The 25,205-nt window shown below is 43.1% G+C and overlaps 1 protein-coding gene across 1 annotated transcript in view; it reads left to right on the top strand.

Annotated features, from left to right (window-relative positions):
• LOC140719696 (adhesion G protein-coupled receptor B2-like) overlaps nucleotides 1-25,205 on the top strand; it is a 137,276-nt gene that overhangs the window by 32,620 nt on the left and 79,451 nt on the right. Inside the window, exon 3 of the mRNA XM_073034496.1 lies at nucleotides 9,740-9,775. Coding sequence (XP_072890597.1) covers nucleotides 9,740-9,775 — 36 coding nt within the window. The remainder of the gene's footprint in view (nucleotides 1-9,739; nucleotides 9,776-25,205) is intronic.

Raw genomic sequence — 25,205 nt, 5'->3', positions numbered from 1 at the left:
AGGCCTTTGACAAGGTCCCGCATGGGAGGTTAGTTAGGAAGATTCAGTCTTCAGGTAGTAAATTGGATTAGACATTGGTTCAATGGGAGAAGTCAGAGAGTGGTAGTGGAGGATTGCTTCTCTGAGTGGAGGCCTGTGACTAGCGGTGTGCCACAGGGATCAGTGCTGGGTCCATTGTTATTTGTCATCTATATTAATGATCTGGATGATAATGTAAATTGGATCAGCAAATTTGCTGATGATACAAAGATTGGAGGTGTAGTGGACAGTGTGGAAGGTTTTCAAAGCTTGCAGAGGGATTCGGACCAGCTGGAAAAATGGGCTGAAAAATGGCAGATGGAGTTTAATACAGCCAAGTGTGAGGTATTGCATTTTGGAAGGGAAAACCAAGGTTGAACTTACAAGGTAAATGGTAGGGCACTGAGGAGTGCAGTAGAACAGAGGGATCTGGGAATACAGATACAACATTCCCTAAAAGTGGCGTCATAGGTAGATAGGGTAGTAAAGAGAGCTTTTGGGATATTGTCCTTTATAAATCCAAGTATTGAGTATAAGAGTTGGAATGTTATGGTGAGGTTGTATAAGGCATTGGTGAGGCTGAATTTGGAGTATTGAGACAACACACGCAAAATGCTGGTGGAACACAGCAGGCCAGGCAGCGTCTATAGGAAGAAGCATTGTCTATAGTGCTTCTCATTATAGATGCTGCCTGGCCTGCTGTGTTCCACCAGCATTTTGTGTGTGTGTTGTTTGGTATAGATAGAGTGAATGCAAGCAGGCTTTTTCCACTGAGGTTAAGGGAGAAAAAAACCAGAGGACATGGTTAAGGGTGAAGGGGGAAAAGTTTAAAGGGAACATTAGTGGGGGGGGGGGGCTTTTTCACACAGAGAGTGGTGGGAGTGTGGAATGAGCTGCCAGATGAAGTGGTAAATGCGGGCTCACTTTTAGCATTTAAGAAAAACTTGGACAGGTACATGGATGAGAGGTATATGGAGAGATATGGTCCAGGTGCTGGTCAGTGGGACTAGGCAGAAAAATGGTTCGGCACAGCCAAGAAGGGCCAAAAGGCCTGTTTCTGTGCTGTAATATTCTGTGGTTCTATGGTTAGTAACAGAAGATGGTATGTCCTGGGTCTGGAGGGTTAGTAATGAGAAGATGGCACGTCCTGGGTGGGGAGAGTTAGTAACAGAATATGGTATGGTCTGGGTGGGGAGGGTTAGTAACAAGAAGAGGGTATGTCCTGGGTGAGGAGGGTTTCTAAAGAGAAGATAGTATGTAATGAGTAATGATGGTTAGTAACAAGAAGAGGGTATGTTCTGGGTGGTGAGGGTTAGTAACGAGAAGGGGTATGTCCTGGGTGGGGAGGGTAGTAACGAGAACATAGCATGTCCTGGGTAGGGAGGGTTAGTAACGAGAAGAGGGTATGTCCTCAGTAGGGAGGGTTTGTAATGAAATGATGGCATTTCCTGGGTGGGAAGGGTTAGTAATGAGAATAGGGCATATCCTGGGTGAGGAGAGTGGCAGAAGCTGTTACTTAAGTCTGTTCTGGAAGTAAATCTGCACCGAAAGAGTGAGGATGTGAGAGAGCACAGATCAATGTTTCAAAATGCTACTCTGCAGATATCGGTGCAAGAAGGAATAACAAAGAGAGATCTCTTCTTGCTGTATGGTGTGTGATGTTCTCCTGGTACGAAGAATCAGTGAGAATAAATAACTATCTTTTAAGTATGGTCATTTACTTTGATCGTGATTCACTGTTGAAAGACAGTTTGTGACCCTCATCCTCTTCCAAATGTTGAATATTTGCCTTGCCTCTTTCAAGTCAAGTCAAGTCACTTTTTATTGTCATTTCAACCATAACTGCTGGTACAGTACACAGTGAAAACGAGACAACGTTTTTCAGGATCATGGTGCTACTCTGTCTTACAAGACAAATGACATACAACCTGGGAGGGCAGGTACCAACCAGGCACCATTGCAGACTCTATCTTCTGTTGATGCTTGTTCCTGCAACCGGAGCCAGTACCAGCAGCAAACACAATGTAGATCGTGGTACTCTTATTCCTCACATCCCAACTGACACTACTTTTGAAATCTGTGAGTGGTGAACCACACAGTAGTACAAATGACCAAAAGCTTGGTCTAAAAGTGAGAAAATATCTTAAAGAAGGCATGAGGGACGGTCAGTCAGAGTTAGGGGAGTGAATTTCAAGGCTGATGGTCCATTTTCAACTGAAGCCACAACCGGCAACTTGAAGCAATTATCCACGAGGTGATCAAGAGAACTGAAATAGATATTTCCACAGATTTCAGGAATTAGAGGGAAATCATCAGGCTATTAATGAGTGAGACCTTGTTTAGATTTGAAAACAGACAATTTTAAAATGAATCCATTGTGTTGATTGGTTAAACAGAGCTTAGTGTGAGATACACCAAAGGAAGAGTTTCAGATGGTAGCAAAGTGATGCAGCCAATAGAGCTGCTGCCTCACAGTGCAAGAGAACTAGGTTTAATCACTACCTTGAGTGTTGTCTCTGTGGAGTCGGCAAGTAATTGTGTGGGTTTTGTCTGGGTGCTTCATTTTCCTCCCAGCTCCCAAAGGTATGCAGCTGGTAGGAGAAATAGCCACTGTATATTGCCCCAAGTGTGTAGGTGAGTGGTGGAATCTAGGAGAAGTTAATGGGAATGGGGGGGGGGGGGGTGCAATGCATGAAACCAGCAGTTAGTGTAAATGGGTGTTGATGGTTGGCTTGGACCTGATGGGCTGAAGGGCCTGTATTTGTGCTTCAGCTCTTCCATTTTGACTAGTTCTAGCCCAGGTAGGAAAGTTTTGCATCCTTCCATACAGAAAACTTGTGATGTTCACCTGCGAATCTCTGCCTGTGATGGAAATCAGAGTCCAGCACTTGTGTCTGATGTCAGATATGGAAATAATGTAGCCCACTCACCCATTGGTTGAGCATGATTTGAGCTTTGATGCAGCTGATGTTAGCCAGGGAGAGGATGTGATAATCCTTGCCGATCCTCCTCATGGATTTGGAAGAGGTCACGGAGATAATGTTGGTACATCTTTTCCCATTCTCTGAGGTGTCTAGTGTAGGGATGTTCAAATCTAAAGATACAAAAATCACTGTTGCTCAGGAAGGCATGAGCTTAGTGCTGGTTGGAAGTCCTGTTCTTTGAAGACCCTTTTAGTGAGTTAGCCTGAAGTTGTGTTTATACACTGAAGCAGTGGTCAGTTTTGTCACCTATGCCTGCCTTCACTGAGAAATAGCTGCCCAAGTATGGGGAGTGCCTTTCTCTGAGTATCATGATGAATCTTGATGTCAGGGATCAGTCGGGGCAGTGTGGTGGATGTTTAGTGTGAGGCCCATTCCTTAAGACCGTTCGGTGAAAGAGAAGGTGGGGATTTGGTCCTCATAGAGTATATATCAATATAAAGAGATTGCTGAGGCTCACGTGGTTTTCAATGCAGCATAGAGATTATGCTTACCTTATAGATTAATGACATTCTAGATAGGACCTTGTTGAAGGTGATATTTCAGTGAGGAAGATTGAAATGCTAGTGCAGTGGTGCTGTCTTGCATATCACCAGTCACCACTGCAATAGTTTATTTGGGTGAACCCTGTTTGTTAAAATCAAGGGATTGTCGGAAGAAGCCAGATCTCCTGGAGGAATCCCACACACAGACTTCACACAGCATTGCAGGTCAAGTTTAAACCCAAGAGACTGGCTTACTCACACGAGATAAGTCTCCTCTCCAGTTGTGGTGGGCGGAGCTGGTGCATTGATTAGTACTGGGAGTTCAGCTATTGATCACAACAGTGGATCAATTTGAGGGGATCAAATGTTTTCAAGTTTTCAGATGATATAAAGCTAAGAGGAAGATACAGAGAAGCTTCAGGGAGATTTCAACAATTTTAAGTAAATGGGCATAACAGAAGGAAAAATGGAAAAATGTAAAGTTAGAAACATAGAAACACAGAAAATCTTCAGCACAATACAGGCCCTTTGGCCCACAATGCTGTGCTGAACATGTGCTTACTTTAGAAATTACCTAGGTTTACCCATAACCTTCTATTTTTCTAAGCTCCAGGTACCATGTAAAGTTGCCTAGAATGGTGTAAAAAACGGGTGAAGTATGGTAAAACACGATCCCTTGACATTTCGGAACATTGTCTTTGTGCACACTTGAGAACAAGGAGGGTAGTCCTACACAATGAAACTGATTATCCAATAAGATGAGCAGAGCAATAGCGGATGGAATTTAATTCTGATTAATGTGAGGTGGTGCATTTTTGGAGGTCTAATCGGGGTAGAATATACATAAACTTAGTGGCCACTTTATTAGGTACCTCCTGCAACTAATAAAGTGGTTACTGAATGTATGTTCATGGTCTGCTGCTGCTGTAGCCCATTCACTTCGATGTTTGATGTGTTGTACCTTCAAAGATGGTCTTCTGCACACTATGGTTATAAGCATGTTTGCTTGTGTTAGTCTCCTTCCTTTCAGCTTGAACCAGTCTGGCCATTCTCTGCTCACCTCTCTCAATAACAAGACATTTTTGCCCACAGAACTGCTGCTCACTGTATTTTTTTCATACCACTCTCTGTAAACTAGAGTTTTTGTGTGTGCAAATCCCAGGAGATCAGCAGTTTCTGAGATACTCAAACCACCCTATCTGGCACCAACAATCATTCCACAGTCAGTCACTTAGATCACATTTCTTCCCCATTCTAATGTTTGGTCTGAGCCACAAATGAACCTCTTGACCATGTCTGCATGCTTTTTTGCATTGAATTGCTGCCTCATGATCGTCTGATTAGATATTTGCATTAACGAGCAAGTGTACAGGTGTACCCAATAAGTGATAGGGCTGAGGATGGGGCAGTTGGTGCCCAACTAGACACAATGTGTAGTGAGGAAGGAAAGGCAAATGGTAGGAAAAAATGTAGTCAATGGGATGAGTTAAAGTGTAACAGGGGACCAACATTAAAAAAGGCAATGAATACTGAAGGGTTTATATTTGAATGCACACAATGTAGGGAATAAGGCAGATAATCTTATCAGTTAGATATTGGCAGGTATGATGTTGTGGACATCTCTGGGTTGTTCATATTTGGTAGTGTATCATCTCAGGATAAAAAATTATATCAAAAGGACCAGCAGGTAGGCAGAGGTGATGGTGTGTCTGCATTGGTAAAAAAATGAAATCAAATCCCTGGAAAGAGGTGACATAGGACTGGAAGATAGAGAATCTTTGTGGGTAGAGTTCAGAAACTGCAAAGGTAAAAAGACCCTGATGGGGGTTATATACAAGCCTCCAATTAGTGGCCAGGATGTGGGCTACAAATTACAATGGGAGATGTAAAAGTCATGTAAAAAGGGCAATATTGTGATAATCAAGGGACATTTTAATATGTGGGTAAATTGGAAGATCCATTTGGTGCTGTATCCTGAGAGATTTAATTTATAGAAGGCCTACAAAATGGCTTTTTAGAACAGCTTGGGTTTGAGCCCACTAGGGGAATGGCAATTCTGGATTGGGTGTCATGTAATGAACTACATTTTTCATCCTTGCTCTTCTCCTCCCCCTCCATCTGATTGCCCTACTCTTTCCCTTTATTCCATGGTCTCCTCTCCTTTGCTATCAGATTCCTTCTGTCAGTCCTTTACCTCCTCCACCTATCCCCTTCCAGCTTCTTACTTCATCCTACCCCCTCCCTCACTTAACCACCCACCTACCCCTCACAAATCACCTGCCAGCTAGTACTCCTTCCCCTCCCTTTATCCTGACCTCTGTCCCCTTCCTTTCCAATCATGGTAAAGTATCTCAGACCGAAAAGTTATGCCAAACATGTCCCTACCTTAGAAATTACTAGTCTTACCCATAGCCCTCTATTTTTCTAAGCTCGATGTACCTATCCAAAAGTCTCTTAAAAGACCCTATCGTATCCGTTTCCACCACCGTTGCCGGCAGCCCATTCCACGCACTCACCACTCTGAGTGAAAAACTTACCCCTGACATCTCTGTACCTACTCCCCAGCACCTTAAACCTATGTCCTCTTGTGGCAACCATTTCAGCCCTGGGAAAAAGCCTCTGACAATCCATACGATCATCTTATACACCTCTATCAGGTCACCTCTCATCCTCCATCATTCCAAGGCGAAAAGGCCGAGGTCACTCAACTTATTCTCAAAAATTTCCTCTGCACCCTTTCTATGGCTTCCACATCCTTCCTGTAGTGAGGTGACCAGAACTGAGCACAGTACTCCCAAGAGGGATCTGACCAGGGTCCTTTATAGCTGCAACATTACCTCTCGGCTCCTGAAGTAAATTCCATGATTGATGAAGGCCTCTACACCATACACATCTGCAGTATCTCTTGTGTCTATGACTGGGCAATCATTCCTCCTTCTGACATTGTGATGGAAGGGTGCTATTGTGCAAGCAACTGGGCCCACGACACAATCCTAAGGAAGTCGTGTAGGGATATCCTGGGACTGGGCCCACGACACAATCCTAAGGAAGCTGTGTAGGGATATCCTGGGACTGGGCCTACGACACAATACTAAGGAAGTCGTGTAGGGATATCCTGGGACTGGGCCTAGCACACAATCGTAATGAAGTTGTGTAGGGATACCCAGGGACTGGGACAACCAGCTACTAACTACCTCAGCCATCTTCCTTTGTATTGGTACAAATGGAGTGTTTTCCCTTTAACTCACATTGATTTCACTTTTTCCACTGTGCCTTTGATACATGTTCAGTTAAGTCCTGCTGTAATATCAAGTACAGTCACTCTCATTTCACCTCTAGAATTTTGCTTTTTAGCTCATGGTTGAACCAACTGTGATGATGTCTGGAGCAGAGTATTCCTGACAAAACCCACACTGGGCATTGGGCCAGAGCAAGTGTTTCTTGTTAACTCTGTCAATGACAGCTTTTATTATTTTGCCAATGACCGAACATGGTGCAATTGCAGAGTAGTGTCAGAATGAGGTTTATTATCAATGACATATGACTTAAAATTTGTTGATTTGCAGCAACAATATGGTGCCAAGACATAAAATTATATAAATTGAAAAATAAATAAATGGTGCTGAAAAAAGGAATTATAAGGAAACATTCAGAAATCTGAATTGTTGAGTATGTGTTATAAGAAGAGGACATGTCCCAGATGGTAGGGCTCCTTACCATTGGCTGCTGCCTTTTCAACATGTCCTCAAGAGTGAGCAGGTTTGTGCCTGTGACAGCACGAGCTGAGATTACAACCCTTTGCAGCCTCTTGCAGTCCTGTGTATTAGGGTTTTCAGATGCAACCACTCAGAATGCTGTCCCCCATACATCTCAAATTTGCTCAAATCTCCTCAAACTTCAACAAAGTTAACTCACTGGCATGCCTTCTTCATGCTTACATAGTGCAGAATTGGACAGATGCTCAGAAATCTTTGTATCACACTTTCCACTGCTGACCCCTCAATGAGAACTCGTGTGTTCACCCAGCTTCCCCTGCTCAAGTACACAATCAAACCCTTGGTCTCAATGGAAATCAGTGCAATATTGTCATTGTGATATCACACAACCAGCCAATCTATCTCACTCCTGTAATCCTTCTCATTATCATCTGAGATTTTACTATCAACAGCAAATTTAGTTGGCTTTTGAACTGTGCTTAGCCACATAGTCGTGAGTGTAGAGAGAGCAGAGCAGTGGGCCAGTGAGGACTGTAAGCAAAGAGGAGATATTATTACTAGTCCATACTGACTGTGGTCTCCCAATGAGGAAATGAAGAATCCAGTTACAGATGGAGGTATAGATACCAGTTTAGAAGCTTGGTGATTCATCCTGAGGGAATGTCAAGCTGTTATCACTAAACAGAGACCTGGCATATGTTTTGCTTTTGCCTAGATGCTCTGGATCAGAGTAGAGAGCCAGGAAATTGTATCTGCTGTTGTCCCTTGTGGAAGTAAGCAAACTGCACCGGTCCATGTCATTGTTCAGCCAATGAGAGGTTGAAGATGTCCAGTTGTACGGCACAGATTTTCAGTAGCTAGCCAGGTACTCTGTAGGGGCCAAATGGCTTGAGAAGGTTCACCCTCTTCAAGGATGTTCTGACATTGCCCTCTATGACAGAGACCACAAGGTTGTATGTTGTAGAGATTTTCATTATTGTCCCTTTCAAAACATTCATAAAAGGCACTGAGTGAAGCATTACTGCCACTAACACTGTTAGGTTTTGCCTTATAGGGAGTAATGCCAAACCCTGCCACAACTGCCATGTATCCAATTGTTTCTGTAACTCCACACGAAGTTGCATCTTTGTTCTCATGATGGCCTTCTGTACATGATACCTGGACTTCTTGTAGGATTCTGAATTGCCAGCTTTGAACAGCAGAGAATTAGCTCATAGCTAATGCAAATCTTCTGCTTCTGCTTCTGCTTTGGTCGAATTCAGTTTGTTCTCGAAAGCGCAGGTCTCGATGAAGCCAGTAACAGCTGTGGCATATTCATTCAGATTGGAAATTAATCCCGAACATAGGATGGATTGAGTGGCCTAATTCTGCTCCTATGTCTTCTGGCCTAATATGGTACATTCAATTGATTCAAAACAGTGCTGCAAGTGCTCCTCCACCTCCCTTGATCCCAGTCCTCACAACCAGTGCTGTGATCCTTAGTCCTTGCCTGTAAATTGGGATGATCGGACTTGCGAAGTGTGAGTGAGGAATGCTGTGGTAAGTGTCCTTTATGGTGGTGTAACAGTGATTGACGTCTGGCTCCAGGGGTGACATGTCAGCTGTAGTTTGTCAGAGATTTCATCAAGCTAGCATGGTTGCAATGATTGGGAAGGTGTCAGGGTGTGCTGTCCTGTGACTGTTGACCACAGTGCTTAGCTTCTCCAGTTACAGCTTGACATTTACCAGCGGTGGATGTACACCAGTATCAGGAGATGACAGAGAACTCCCTTAGCAGATAGATCAGAGGAAATTGACTGCCAAATGTTCCAGATTCAATATAAGTTTTCATTCCTGTACCGCTGAGCTGAAGAAGAAGTTTAGTTTTGGGCTATATATCTCAATAGCTCATTCTCTGGCTGCCATGGGTTACCTGTACTCCAGCTCCTTATACCAAACTGAATTCCTTGTGCTAACAGAGCAGGGGGTCACGTCCCGTTATGCTGATGCATAAATTGGCAATCACAGTATTTAGAATTGATACCCAACCTCAACAACTTTTCAGGGGAGCGAGCTCCAAATTTTCATTACTCCTTGTATGAAAATTGCTTCCTGACACCATTCTTGAGCAGGCCTACCTGTGTTTTTAAAACTATAGACCCTTGGTCTTCATTTCCATTACCAGAGGAAATTATTTCTCACTTCATGTTACCTATTTACCTAAAATTTGCAAGTTAGGTCACTCGTTTTATGATCATGGGAAATGTAACATGATCTATGTCATCTGTCCTCATATTTGCAAAAGTTACTAATTGTAATTCAGTATCTTTGATGTATTTTCTCCTGCAGTCTCTGGCATGGTTATGTTTTTTTAGTCCAAACTCGCTGAGATAGATTCGATTCGATTGTACTATAAAATACTGTACACCGCTCTGAATGTCACCTGATTTCCCTGTGTGCGTATTGACCTTCTGACAAGCTGATAACCTGTTAGAAATGAGATGGAGCATGTTTTTTCAAGCACATGATGAGTAAGATTTTTTTTCTGTTCTTTTCACAGAGGAAAAGACTGAGGTATTCTGATCTTGATGTTGAGGTAAGAATTTTTGTATGTTAACTACAACTTGCAAAATGGTAATGTTCTCACGCACTTAATAAGACCTTTCTGTGTTATTCTGAGATAGCACTCACTTAGTATTAAATATGATCATAGAGTCACAACTATTAACTGATCAAGGACTTTCAATGAGGTTCTCATAAAGCTGTAATGCAATTTAAGAAGGGTGGGAGGCAGCAGAAAGGAAACAATAGACCTGTTAGCCTGACATCAGTAGTTGGGAAGTTGTTGGAATCAATTATTAGGGATGAGATTACAAAGTACCTGGAGGCAAAAGGCAAGATAGGCCAAAGCCAGCATGGTTTCCTGAAAGGAAAATCCTGCCTGACTAACTTACAATTTTTTGAGGAAATTCCAAGCAGGGTAGACAAAGGAGATGCAGGAGATGTGGTGTACTTGGATTTCCAGAAGGCCTTTGACAAGGTGCCGCACATGAGGCTGCTTAGCAAGATAAGAGCCCATGGAATTACAGGGAAGTTACTAGCGTGGGTGGAGCATTGACTGATCGGCAGAAAACAGAGAGTGGGAATAAAGGGATCCTATTCTGGCTGGCTGCCGGTTACCAGTGGAGTTCCACGGGGTCGGTGTTGGGACCGCTGCTTTTTACGCTGTATGTCAATGATTTGGACTATGGGATGAATGGATTTGTGGCTAAATTTCCTAGTGATACAAAGATAGGTGGAGGAGCAGGTAGTGTTGAGGAAACAGGGAGCCTGCAGAGAAACTTAGATAGTGTAAGTGAATGGGCAAAGAAGTGGCAAATGAAATACAATGTTGGAAAGTGTATGGTCATGCACTTTGGTGGAAGAAATAAACGGGCAGACTATAATTTAGATGGGGAGAGAATTCAAAATGCAGAGATGCAAAGGGACTTGGGAGTCCTTGTGCAGGATACCCTAAAGTTTAACCTCGAGGTGGAGTCAGTTGTGAAGAAGGCGAATGCAATGTTGGCATTCATTTCTAGAGGTATAGAATATAAGACCAGGGATGTGATGTTGAGACTCTATAAGGCATTTCTGAGACTGTGGTGACCCACTTCCCAGCGCACTCGAACCGGCTCACAAAGCGGCGCGCGCCGTCATTGAGGCAGGTCCCAAAGAGGGCGCCAAGCCTGCTTCACCAGCAAGGGGAGAAGCCCGCGCGCGGGACGGGACTGTGAATACAGCATTCCCGTCCGGGGAGGGCGGGATCAGGAAGGCTTTAAAGCGAGGCCGCGAAGTTTGAATAAACCTCTTTTGCAACTGTAGCTCACCGACTCCGTGTCGTTATTTCAGCGCTGCGTGTAGCACACTACTACAAGACCACACTTGGAGTATTGTGTGTAGTTTTGGGCTCCTTATTTTAGAAAGGATATACTGACAGTGGAGAGGGTTCAGGGAAGATTCACAAGAATGATTCCAGGAATGAAAGGATTAGCTTATGAGAAATGTCTGTCAGCTCTAAGGCTGTATTCCCTGGAGTTCAGGAGAATGAGGGAGGGATCTCATAGAAACATTCTGAATGTTAAAAGGCCTGAACAGATTAGATATGGCAAAGTTATTTCCCATGGTAGGGAAGTCTAGGGCAAGAGGACATGACTTCAGGATTGAAGGACGTCCATTTAGAACAGAGATGCGAAGAAATTAGTCAGAGGGTGGTAAATCTGTGGAATTTGTTGCCACGAGCGGCTGTGGAGGCCAAGTGATTGGGTGTATTTAAGGCAAAGCTAGATAGGTTCTTGATTAGCCAGGTCATCAAAGGGTATGGGGAGAAGGCAGGGGAGTGGGAATGACTGGAAGAATTGGATCAGCCCTTGATTAAATGGCAGAGCAGACTTGATGGGCTGAATGGCCTACTTCTGCTCCTATATCTATGGTCTGATGGTTTTATTTCTGAGCATCTGTCAAGCTGCCAAAAATAAATGAAATGAAATGAATGAAATATCTTTATTGTCATTGCATAGAACAATTTTCATGCACCAATACAGCGAAAATGAGTTTGCAACTCTCAAAAATGGTGGCTTTTAACTCAGAATGTATCTGTGATTTTGCACACAGTGTATGGAATAAGGTAGATGATCTTGTAGTAATGCTGTTAGAGATTGGGAGGTATCACTGAGTCTTGGCTGAAAGAAGATCATAGCTGGGAGCTTAACATTTAAGAATACACATTATATTGAAAGGACTGCCTCTCCGATACACAGAGTGTGTAGTGTATCTCTATTGATAAAAAATGTACTAAAATCCTTAGGAAGAGGTGACATAAGATCAGAAGGTATTGAATCGGGTGAGTAGACCTCAGGAACTACAAGGGGAAAAAGACCCTGATGGAAGTCATATACAGGCCCCCAAGCAGAGGTAAAGAGGTGGTCTACAAATCACAACAGGATAGAAAATGCATGTCAAAAGGGCAAAGTTATGATAGACATGAGGGATTTTCAGCTAGATTGGGAAAATCAGGTTGGTGCTGGATTCCAAGAGGGAGAATTTCTACAATGCCTTTGAGATGGCTTTTTAGAGCAGCTCTTGGCTGAGGATTAGCAATTCTGGATTATGTGCTGTGCAATGAGCTGAAATTGATTATAGAGCTTAAGATAAAGGAACCCTTAAGGATTGAGTGATCATAATATGCCAGAATTCACCCTGCAATATGAGAAGGAGAAGCTAAAGTCACATGTGTCAGTATTATAGTGGTGTAAAGGGAATTACAGAGGCATGAGAAAGGATTTGGCCACAGTGGATTGGAAAGGAACAATAGCAAGGGTGACAACAGAGCAGCAATGGTTGGAGTTTCTGGGAGCTATTTGGAAAGTACAGGATAAATAGATCACAAAATGAAAGAAGTATTCTAAAGGCAGGATGACACAACCGTGGCTGGCAAAGGAAGTCAAAGCCAACATAAAAGCCAAAGAGAGGGCATATAATAGAGCAAAAATTAGTGGGAAGTTAGAGGATTGGGACGCTTTTAGAAATCAACAGAAGGCAATGAAAAACGTCAAAAAAAAGGGACAGATGGAATACGAAGGTAAGCTAGCCAGTAATATTAAAGAGGATACCAAAAGATTTTTCAGATATATAAAGTGTACAAGAGAGATGAGATTTGATATCGGACTGCTGAAAAATGATGCTGGAAGGTAGAAATGGGGTACAAGGAAATGACAGATGAACTGAATAAGTTTTTTTTGCATCAGTCTTCACTGTGGACAACACCAGCAGTATGTCAGAAGTTCAACAGTATCAAAGGACAGAAGTGTGTGAAGGTAGAAAATGTCATGTGCCAGCATTCTGATCTATTCTGTCCACAAGAGTGTGGACAGAGCACAGCTCTGGCACAGCTTCACCTTGGTGTGGACACTGTACTTGGTTGATCCCTTAATATGCCGCTCATTGATCTGAAAATGTTTCTAGTTTTTCTGAGTCTGCACTGGGTGTCGTCCTTGGTCCCACGATCCTACCGAATGATACCGCCCAGGTAAGTGAATCTGCTGGTCAATGCCACATGGCTTGATGGGAGCAGGAGGAGGCTCAACATTGAGGATCATGGTCTCAGTCTTCCTCTGGCTGACTCTTGAGTCCAACCTGTCCACCAAAGGTATGCAGGCAACACACACAAAATGCTGGAGGAAGCAGCATCCATGGAAAAAAGTCCAGTCGACATTTCGGGCCGAAGCCCTTCAGCATGACTGGAGAAAAAAGAGATGAGGAGTAGATTTAAAAGGTTGAGGGAAGAAGAGCGAGAAACACGAGCTAATAGGTGAAACCAGGAGAGGGAGGGATGAAGTAAAGAGCTGGGAAGTTGATTGGTGAAAGAGATACAGGGCTGGAGATGTGGGAGTCTGATAGGAGAGGACAGAAGACCATAAAAGAAAGTAAAGGGAGGAGCATCAGAGGGAGGTGATCGGCAGACAAAGAGACAGGGAGAGAGGGAAAAGAGGATGGGGAATGGTGAAGGAGAGGGGGAGCATTACAGGAAGTTAGAGAAATTGATGTTCATGCCATCAGGTTAGAGACTACCCAGACTGCCATCCTTTTTACCTACCACAGGAGTTCTCCGGGGTCATTTTGGTAGCAGTAAACACTCCACCCCAGGGCAATGTCAATCAGGCTTTAGATGATCTGAACAATGGAATCAACATGCACCCTAACACCTTCACCATCATTTTGAGAGAATTTAGCCAGGCCAGTTTGAAAAAAGTCACTAAGCAATTATCATCAACATATCACTTGCAATACCAGAGGAAACAACACACTGGATCATTGCTACACCACCATCATGAATGTCTACCGTGCTATTCCACGTCCTCACTTCGGGAAGTCTGATCACCTGGCTGTACGTCTACTCCATGAGTATAGGCAGAAACTGAAGACTGCAGCACCAGTAGTGAGAACCAAGAAGGTATGGACAAGGGAGGCACAGAAGCGCTTACAGGACTGCTTTGAATCAGTGGACTGGACCGTATTCAGGAATTCATCTTTGAAACTGGATGAACATGCTGCAGTTGTTACCAATGTCATTAAAACCTGTGTGGATGAGTGTGTGCCTACTGTTACGTACCCCGTAATGGGTTAAAAGGACCAACAGAAATGGAACACACCTGGAGTCTGAGTCTTTTGATATTAAACTCTATTTTATTAGTAACTTCGTAATAAAATAATAGAAAACAAGATAAGGCAAACAGGTTAGCAGAGTTTATGCATATATAGGTGTGTAAATATAAAAACCCCAAACTTCTTCAAGCTTAGGTGGTAAATGATACAGTCTTATGATGGTATGTGAGAAAGTTCAGTTCAATGCATGAGGTTGCTGTTGTTGGTAAGAGAGATTTGTAATCCAAAGGCGAATGTTGTGAGAAGGCAATTACATTGATATTCCACAGATTCCACGACAGCAATACAAAATAACAATAGCAGTAGATTTTATCTATGAAGTTGTTCCACTCCACACACAAAGTATCACCGACAGTGATCTTCAACGAATATCCTTTCAACACAAGTGGTACCACACCTGAATTCAGCTACGGGACATCTCAAAGTGGTGGCCACAGGATACTCAAACAAAATCCACGTATGGATTATCACCAACAATAGCTCATCACAAAGGGGACCATCTTCAAGGGAACCACCACCCAGGCAAGGGTCGACACACCAGTAGATTCCACACAGTTACCCCAATCACACACAACGTGATAGCCACTTATCCAGTTCCACAACATAAGAAATAACTCCAACAGTGATTTGCCACAGGGGTGCCTTTCTTCAGTGAACTACCACACCCCAGACAAAGGGTAAACACACACATGGTATTCACAAAGCTTTTCCCCTCACCAGAGAACCCACTCCTGTGGATTAACTAAGTGACAATCACACTTCCGTAGCCGAATGGAAACAAACTCACCCTCATGGGTTACTTAGAGAGAGAGTCCAAACAGTGATCTCTTTGTCACTAGGTTTCTTCTGTTCCAAACCTTCCTCTTCCCTCTTCTCTTCTTGCAAACTTGTTCCAGTTGCAGCAAACTTCTGAGAGTCATTTCTCAATACTCACGATTGATCTTGACTCACCCCTTTTGGGCTACTGAAAATTTAAACCAGCGACCACTCACTGGTGTCTTCCATTGACTGAATCCATCTTGACTCTAATTGTGTATCTGCGTGTCTGTAAGAGGATCATCTAACCTTGCTTATTCAAAACAAGCCACCACTTGTATAAACAATCGCTGCTCACCATAGCAACCCAGCAATTCTGCAGTCAGTAGAAATCCAAAAATCAGTCTCATTCTCCCGGCATTTCAAAGTGACAGTCCCCAGAAAAAATGACCCCCAGGAGTACATAACACTACAAAGACTTACTCTACATTCCCAAACCACAAGCCACGGATGAACCAGGAGATACATCATCTGCTGAAGGCTAGATCTTTGACATTCAAGGCTGGCGACCCAGGCCTGTACAAGAAAACCAGGTATAATTTGCGGAGGGCTGTTTCAAGAGTGAAGAGCCAATTTTGAATGAGGTTAAAGGCCACATCGGATACACAGCAGCTCTGGCAGAGTTTGCAAGACATTACTTCCTACAAAGCGAAATCCAATAGAATGAATAGCAGCGATGCTTCACTACTAGATGAACTCAATGCTTTCTATGCCCACTTTGAAAGGGAGAACACAGCTACAGCTGTGAGGATCCCTGCTGCACTTGATGATCCTGTGACCTCCATCTCAGAGGCCGATGTTAGGCTGTCTTTAAAGAGAGTGAACCCAATGGGTGGAAGGTCCCAATGGAGTACCTGGTAAGGCTCTGAAAACCTGTGCCAACCAACTAGCGGACATTTTCAACCTCTCACTGCTACAGGCAGAAGTTTCCACTTGCTTCAAAATTATACCAGTGCCTAAGAAGAATAATGTGAGCTCCCTTAATGACTATCGCCCGGTAGCACTCACATTGACAGTGATGAAATGCTTTGAGAGGTTGGTTGTGACTAGACTGAACTTCTGCCTCAGCAAGGACCTGGACCCATTGCAATTTGCCTATCACCACAATAGGTCAACAGCCGACACAATCTCAATGGCTCTTCACACAGCTTTAGACTACCTGGACAACACAAACACTTACGTCAGGATGCTGTTCATCGACTACAGCTCAGCATTTAATACCATCATTCCCACAAATCTGACTGAGAATTTGCAGAACCTGGGCCTCTGTACCTCCCTCTGCAATTGGATCCTCAACTTCCTAACCAGAAGACTACAATCTGTGTGGATTGGTGATAACATATCCTCCTCACTGATGATCAACACTGGTGCACCCCAGCCCACTGCTCTACTCTACTCTGTACCCATGACTGTGTGGCTAGGCATAACTCAAATACTATCTATAAATTTGCTGATGATATAACCATAGTTGGTAGAATCTCAGATGGTGACAAAAGGGCTTGCAAGAGCAAGATATGCCATCTAGTGGAGTGGTGTCATAGCAACAACCTTGCACTCAACGTCAGTAAGATGAAAGAGCTGATTGTGGACTTCAGGCAGGGTGAGACGAAGGAACACATACCAATCCTCAGAGGGATCAGAAGTGGAGAGATTGAGTAGCTTCAAGTTCCTGGGTGTCAAGATCTCTGAGGATCTAAGCTGGTCCTAACATGTTGATGCAGTTATAAAGAAGGCAGGAGAGCAACTATACTTCATTAGGAGTTTGAAGAGATTTGGTATGTTAACAAATACACTCAAAAACTTCTATTGATGTACCACGGAGAACGTTCTGACAGGCTGCATCACTGCCTGATATGGGGTGGCTACTGCACAGTACCAAAAGAAGCTGCAGAAGGTTGTAAGTCTAGCCAGCTCCATCTTGAGTACTAGCCTTCAAAGTACCCAGGACAACTTCAGGGAGCATTGTCTCAGAAAGGCAGAGTCCATTATTAAGGACCTCCAGCCCCCAAGGCATGCCCTTTTCTCACTGTTCCCATCAAGTAGGAGGTACAGAAGCCTGAAGGCACACACTTAGTAATTCAGGAACAGCTTCATTATCTGCCATCCGATTCCTAAATGGACATTGAACCCTTGGACACTACCTTACTTTTTTTTAATATACTGTATTTCTGTTTTTCGCACGTTTTTTAATCTATTCAATATATGTATACTGTAATTGATTTGTGTATTTATTTATTACTATTATTTTTATTTTTTAAGTTATTTTTCTCTTCTATATTATGTATTGCATTGAACTGCTGCTGCTAATTTAACAAATTTCATGTCACATGCCGGTGATAATAAACCTGATTCTGATTCTGACTGGGAGATCGCTTCTTTTGGCAAAGCGGTCTCACCGATATATGGGAGCACCAAATACAGTAAATGACCCCAAAAGACTCACAAGTGAAGTGTCACCTAGAAGGAATGTTTAGGGCCCTGTATGGTAGTGAGGGAGGAGGTATTGTGGCAGGTGTAGCACTTGTTCCACTTGCAAGGGTAAGTGCCAGAAGGGAGATCAGTGGAGAGAGACGAATAGACAAAGGAGTCATGTAGGGAGCGATCCCTGTGGAAAGCAGAAAGTGCGGGGTAGGGAAAGATGTGCTTGGTGGTGGGATCCTGTTGGAGATGGCGGAAGTTCCGGAGAATTAGGTGCTGGATGTGGAGGCTGGTGGGGTGGTAAATGAGGACAAGAGGAACCCTATCCCTGGTAGGGTGGCAGGAAGATAGGGTAAGAGCAGACGTACGTGAAATGGAAGAGATGCAGTTGAGGGCAGCATTGCTGGAGGAGGAATGGAAGCCCCTTTCTTTGAAAAAGGACATTTCCTTCATTCTAGAATGAAAAGCCTCATCCTAAGAGCAGATACGGCAGAGATGGAGGGATTGAGAGTAGGGGTTGGCGGTTTTACAAATAACAGGGTGGGAGGAGGTATAGTCCAGGTAGCTGTGAGAGTCCATGGGTGTGTTATAGACATCAGTAGATAAGCTGTCTCCAGAGATAGACAGAGAGGTTGAGAAAGGGAAGGAGGTGTCAGAAATTGACCAGGTAAATTTGAGGGCAAGATGGAAGTTGGAGGCAAAGTGGATCAAGTTGATGAGTTCAGCATGGGTTCAGGAAGCAGCACCAATGCAGTTGTTGATGTAGCATAGGAAAAGTGCAGGACAGTAACCAGTGTAGGCCTGAAACATAGATTGTTGCACAAAGGTGACAAAAGTTGTGGAGAGCGCCCTCTTCTTTGTGGTGGCGTGTTGGGGAGGAAGCATTAAGAAGAGGGACGCCTCACGTCTTAATAAGCTGGTAAGGAAGGCGGGCTCTGTCGTGGGCAAAGTACTGGAGAGTTTAACATCGGTAGCTGAGCGAAGGGCACTGAGTAGGCTACGGTCAATTATGGATAACTCTGAACATCCTCTACATAGCACCATCCAGAGACAGAGAAGCAGTTTCAGCGACAGGTTACTATCGATGCAATGCTCCTCAGACAGGATGAAGAGGTCAATACTCCCCAATGCCATTAGGCTTTACAATTCTACCGCCAGGACTTAAGAACTTTTTAAAAGCTATTATTAATGCTTTTTGAGATAGTGATTTAGATGCATATCATATTTTTTACTGAGTTAAGTATTGTATGTAATTAGTTTTGCTACAACAAGTGTATGGGACATTGGAAAAAAAAGTTGAATTTCCCCATGGGGATGAATAAAGTATCTATCTATCTATCTAAAAGGCTGGCTTAGTTGGGACCCATGTGAGTGCCTATGGCTACACATTTTGTTTGCAGGAAGTGGGAGGAGCCAAAAGAGAAATTACTTTCAGTGAGGACAATTCTGCTAGGCGGAGGAGAGTGGTGTTGGAGGGGAACTGGTTGGGTCTGGTGTCCAGAAAGAAACAGAGAGCTTTGAAGCCTTCCTAGTGGGGGATAGAGGTGTATAGGGACTGGACATCCATAGTGAAAATAAGATGATGGGGGCCAGGGAACCTGAACTCCTTGAAAAGATTCAAAGTGTGTGAAGTGTCACGGATGTAGGTAGGAAGCAACTGAATCCCACCTAGTTCAGTCCCTTCCCTCTGCCACTCTGTGCACTGATATTTGAGCTCACACAGCATAAAAATCTGGTGGACTGAGCCTCTGTTTCTCCTGCAGCCAGCTTGCTCCCTCCCATGCACACATCAACATTTGTAATCTGTTGGACAATGAATCTTGCTGAGCACTGACAAAAGTGTGATGCCACACTAGGTACTCCTTGGGGATCCTGTCAAGAATACCCTTTGTCCAGTTCTTAGGTACTTGTCCCTGTTCCCAGATACTTGTCCCCGTTCCCAGATTAGAGAGTCGCAGGGTGGCTGCTGCAACTTTGGGTTCATCTTGTAACAGTTTGGTGTTCAAATTTGTCATGTCCTGCAGTTTGATGTTCTTTAGTGATTTAATTACAGAAAAAGTTTCTTCTTTCTTGGGTGGATCTGTGATGATGTTGAGGTCCTTTGCTGCCTTTTGTATGTCAAGTTCTTCCTCTGGTGGGGGTCTATTCAGTGATTCTCTGAAAGACTCTGTTCAGGTGCTTTTTGCTCTTTCTCAGCTGTCAAAAGCAGACTGTTCATTCATGGGACCACTGGATCTGGTCTGGAACTTTCTGCATACCAATTTTGGAATCTCGTAGATATTTCCCTGATTACCTTGATTGGCTGCAGCTTAGGTCTCCTTCAAGGTTTTTCATGTAGACTCTCTTATCTTTTCCTACAAATCTCTTCACTTCCTTGTTAGCTTCAATGAAGTTTCATCTTAATTCATGTTGACTTTGCATCTAGAACTTTCTTTTTCATTTTCTGTCTTTCTTTTAAATCTGTCTCTGTTTCCTGTTGTATCCATTCTTTGCTCTTCTTTCCAGCTCTGTATCCTAGACAAGCTTTGCTGCACTCCTTGAAGACTAAGGTAATCCATTTCCACATTGTGTCAACCCTGTCTACTAACACATCCTCAGCAAAGTCTTGCAAGGCCTGAAATCTTAAGCAGAATAGTGGAAGCAGATCTCATACTGTTATCCTTGAGCATCTCATCACTGGTGATTACTTCCTGTATCTGCTCCTGTCTTCATTTTTACATCCCGTAAGGATCATCTCCATTGATCGGTAAATAGTCAATCTGGTTCTTGTCACGTCATTTAGGTGGACACCATATCAGTTTGTGGATTTCATGGTGTGGAAAGTGGGTCCCTCCTATGACCAGATAGTTCATGGCACAGAATTCTACCAGTCTTTCACCACTGTTATTCATCATTCCACATCAACCATGGATGCCCACAACCCCAGTGAAGGGTGAGTTGTTATTTTGCACTCTGGTGTTTAGATCTCCCATGACAATGATCATGCATGGTGTCGTGTTAACTCTGCCACTGACTGCAGCTGTTGATGAAAGACATCCTTTTCTTCAATGTCACTGTCATTGGGGAGGCTGGAAAATCTTTTGCTGTGGGTCCAAAGACCCAAGATCTTTGTGATCTTCAGGCACAGAGCTCATAAAAAGTGATGAAGCAGACTTTTTAACATCATAAGTCTTCTGTTCGTTTGAAAATGGGGGACTCCTCCCTCTCTCTTTTTAGGGAGAGAGAGAACCTAGGTTTGTTGAATGCCAGATGAATTGCTACAGTCTTTGGGGTAATTGCAAGGTCTGTGTCTTTGCTGTCACCTAGCTCACTCTTGTGCTCAGTAGCGGGTGCACTTTTTTTGCTAGGGGGAGAGAGGATTGTTGCTTGCTGCCGCTTACCCGCAGGAGGGGGAGCTGGAGGGACTTTGGGGTTCTCTCGTTTAACTACCATTCATTCTTTAGGGCACTTCTCTGTTTTCATAGATGTTTGCAAAGATAAAGCATTTTAGAGTGTATATTGTATATGTTTCTCTGATATTAAATTGGACCTTTGAACCTTTGTTGAAGCATTGCACTGGATAACAGTCATGTTCACTTGCTTCCCTTTCAGCCTGACTCTCACTAGCCTACTGTTGATTGGTTTTCATTCCAGCAAGCATTTCTCAATGGCTTTCTTCAAAATGACAGCTACACCGTCATAATGCTGACCATCTTCCCTTCCTTAGTATAAAACTGTTTCACAAGTTGCTACCTTTAGTCCGCCAGACCCTGTCCATCTGCTTTCACTGACGCTCTGTATATGTAGGTTGTAACAATTCATTTCTGCATTGTGCCAGCTTGCCAGTGTTCTGCAAAGTTGGTAATTTCCAGAAACCAATTTTGATCTTGATCTTGGCAGTGTTCATTGTGCTCTGTCTTCACTACTGTCAGCCATGCAAGTCCCATGTGAAGACTCAAGAATACTGTTGAACACATTTATAGTAGGATTTTTCATTGTTGTTTCTATAACAATTTTTTTTTTGATCAGTCAAGTTTGTTATCCCTGAGCTGAACCCTCGAACCTAGAGGACCACTCTTAGTCTGGCCTGTACCATTTGACCTGTTTGGCATGGGAAGCCCTACCACAAGCCAAAGCTTAAAGCCCCGACTCCAGCCAAGATAGCTCTCCGGGTCATTGAGGCACTCAAGCCTCCAAACCCTACGACAAAGTTGTGAACCTCTTGGAGGCTTGCTTGCCAAATCTGTTCAAATTCTTTGAAAAAATAACAGGTAAGATAGACAAAGGAGAATCAGTGGATGTGTTTACTTGGATTTTCACAAGGCCTTTGACAACGTGCTACACATGAGGCTGCTTAACAAGATAAGAGCCCATGGTATTGCAGGAAAGATACCAGCATGGATAGAGCATTGGCTGCTTGGCAGGAGGCAAATTAGTTCTAGTTCAATTCTATGAGGATTGATTGATAAGTTCGTGCCCCAAGGTAGAAAGAGTCAATTTTAGAAAACCTAGCACATTTATTTTTCCTACATTTACACACTAAGTCCAGTGGTTGTGGAGCATACAGATCCCTTCTTTGTAGAAGTCAGTGTCTTGGACCTCCAGAAGAAGATAAAGGTAGAAGGAGATGAGTATTAACTTCAAACTTTCTGCATTTTCACTTAAAGAGTTGAACTGCACGTGCATGTAATGAGAGCTGTATAACTCATCTCTTCCTTCTTTAGGCCACGGACTTATCAATCACCCCTGCTGTGGACCACTTCTACAAAGAAGGGATCCGTATGCTCCATGACTGCTGGACTAAGTGTGTACATGTAGGAGAGGACTATGTTGAAAAATAAATGTGCTAGGTTTTCTAAAATTGACTCCTTCTACCTTTATCAATCATCTCTCGTAATTGGCTGCAGGTGACTAGTGGTGTTCCAACAGGATTAGTATTAAGACTGCTTCTTTTCACATTACATGTCAATGATTTGGATGATGGAGTTGATGGTTTTGTGCAGCCAATAAGGAGATAAGTGAAGGGGCAGATGGTTTTAAGGAAACAGAGTTTGCAGAAGGACTTAGACAGATTGGAAGAATGGGCAAAGAAGTGCCAGATGGAATATAGTGTAGGGAAGTGGTATGGTCATGCACTTTGGTAGAAGGAATAAAGGCATAGTCTATTTTCTAAATAAGGAGAAAATTCAAAAATCAGAATCACAAAGGAACTCCCAAGATGATAAGACATAAAAGTCGAATTAGGCCAGTCAGCCCATCAAGTGTGCTCCGCCCTTCCATCATGGCTGATCCCAGATCCCTCTCAACCCCATACAGTACACCTATCTTCTTGCCATAACCTTTGATGCCCCTTTGATAACCTGACCAATGAGGAAACTATCAATTTTCGCTTTAAATATACCCAAGATCTCCACAGCTGTCTGTGGCAGAGGATTCCACAGATTCACTACTCTATGGCTAAAACAATTCCTCCTTAACTCTGTTTTAAAGGGCCTCCCCTTAATTTTGAGACTGTGCCCTCTAGTTCTGGAAACATCCTTTCCACATCCACCTTATCTAGTCCTTGCCACATTCGGTAGGTTTCAATGAGATCCCCATGCATTCTTCTAAATTCCAGTGAGTACAGGCCCAAAGCTGCCAAATGCTCCTCAAATGTTAACCCCTTCATTCCCAGAATCATCCTTGTGAACCTCCTCTGGACACTGTCCAATGTCAATACATCCTTTCTGAGGTATGGGGCCTAAAACTGTTGACAGTACTTGAAGTGTGGCCTGACTAGTGTCTTATAAATGCTCAGTATTATCTCCTTGTTTTTATATTCTATCCCCTTATGCCAGATTCTGTAAAGTTTAACTTGCAGATTGAGTCAGTGGAAAAAAAGGCAAATACAATGTTAGCATTCATTTTGAGAGGACTAGAACATCAGAACAAGGATGTAATGTTGAGGCTTTATAAGGCATTGATCAAACAACATTTGGAGTATTCTGAACTGTTCTGGGCCACTCATCTAAGAATAGATATACTGGCATTGGAGAAGGTCCGAAAAAGATCATTGAGAGTGATTTTGGGAATGAAAGGATTAATGTGTGAGTTGTGATTGATGGCTGTGGGCCTGTACTTGCTGGAGTTTAGAAGAACGAGGGTGGATATCATTGTAAGCTCTCAAATATTGAAAGGCCTAGGTAGAGTGGATATGAGGAGAAAACTTCCTAGAGCGGGTGAGTCTAGTACCAGAGTGCACAGCGTCAGAATAGATGGACATTCATCTAGAACAGAGATGAGTAGTTTCTTTAGCCAGGTGGTCTATAGAACCTATGGAATTCATTGCCAGGGATAGCTGTGGAGGCCTAGTCATGGAGTATAATTTAAACAGAGGTTGATAGGCTATTGATTAGTAAGGGCACCAAAAATTATGGGGAGATGACAGGTGAATGCAATTGAGAAGTATAATAAATCAGCCATGATAGAATGTCAGAACATACTCGATGGGCTGAATGGTCTCATTCTGCTCCTACGTCTTATACAGTGCCCACTGTTCAGAACTCAGCTGCATTTCTTGTAAAGTTGATCACAATGAACACAGTGGTGATACCAATATACTGGTGACCAAAGGGTGTTGATTTTCCTGTTAGCCTGAAAGGAGCATTTTTACTGTTTGTTACCATTATGTTGTATAATCAACAGAATTTTCAATAGAGACTTGACTTCATTGAGAATACTTTCTTAGACTCCTGAGAAATCATGTTCTGATCGTCCAGTCTTAGGATGATTATGTTAACTGGCACCAGATAAGTGAAACCAACAGTGCAAAATCTCTCTGTAGCCAATGTGAAAATAAGCTGTATATCTTGAGATTTGGTGTAGTCTTCCTTAGCTATTTTGAACAAATACAATTTGAAATGCACAGATGCCTCTAAATTGTTAAAACTATGCTATTTTCTTCCATTCTATTCTTATAGTCTCTCCATGTCAATCATAGATGTTAGAGGAACATATCTTTCTCTGGCTCTATTAATCACATAGCCCAACATCTTATTCACTTCTTGTTTATAAATATTAAGCACTATACCAGTGTTAAAGAGATGTTGTGGGACAAGTTATGGCAGTAATTGGAATTGCAGAATGGAATTTTAGGTTATAAAATTTAAGGAAGCACAAGAAACTGTAGTTGTTGGAATCAGGAGCAAAAAACAAACTACTTGTGGAGCTCAGCAGGTTGGGAAGCAATTGAGTCAAGTCAAGCCAAGTCCCTTTTTATTGTCATTTCAACCATAACTGCTGGTACAGTACACAGTAAAAATGAGACAACATTTCTCAGAACCATGGTGTTACATGAGACAGTACAAAAACTAGACTGAACTACGTAAAAACTAACACAGAAAAAAAAACTACACTAGACTACAGACCGACCCAGGACTGCATAAAGTGCACAAAACAGTGCAGGCATTACAATAAGTAATAAACAAGACAGTAGGGCAGTAAGGTGTCAATCCAGGCTCTAGGTATTGAGGAGTTTGATAATTTGGGGGAACATAGTCTGTCGTGAGAGCCCGAATGGTTTGGTGCCTTTTCCCAGACAGGAGGAGGGAGAAGAGTTTGTATGAGGGGTG

Source organism: Hemitrygon akajei, chromosome 32 (assembly GCF_048418815.1).
Source record: "Hemitrygon akajei chromosome 32, sHemAka1.3, whole genome shotgun sequence".
NCBI classification, from domain to species: domain Eukaryota; kingdom Metazoa; phylum Chordata; class Chondrichthyes; order Myliobatiformes; family Dasyatidae; genus Hemitrygon; species Hemitrygon akajei.
Note: the sequence above shows the minus strand (reverse complement) of the source record. Positions and strands in the feature narration are given on the sequence as shown.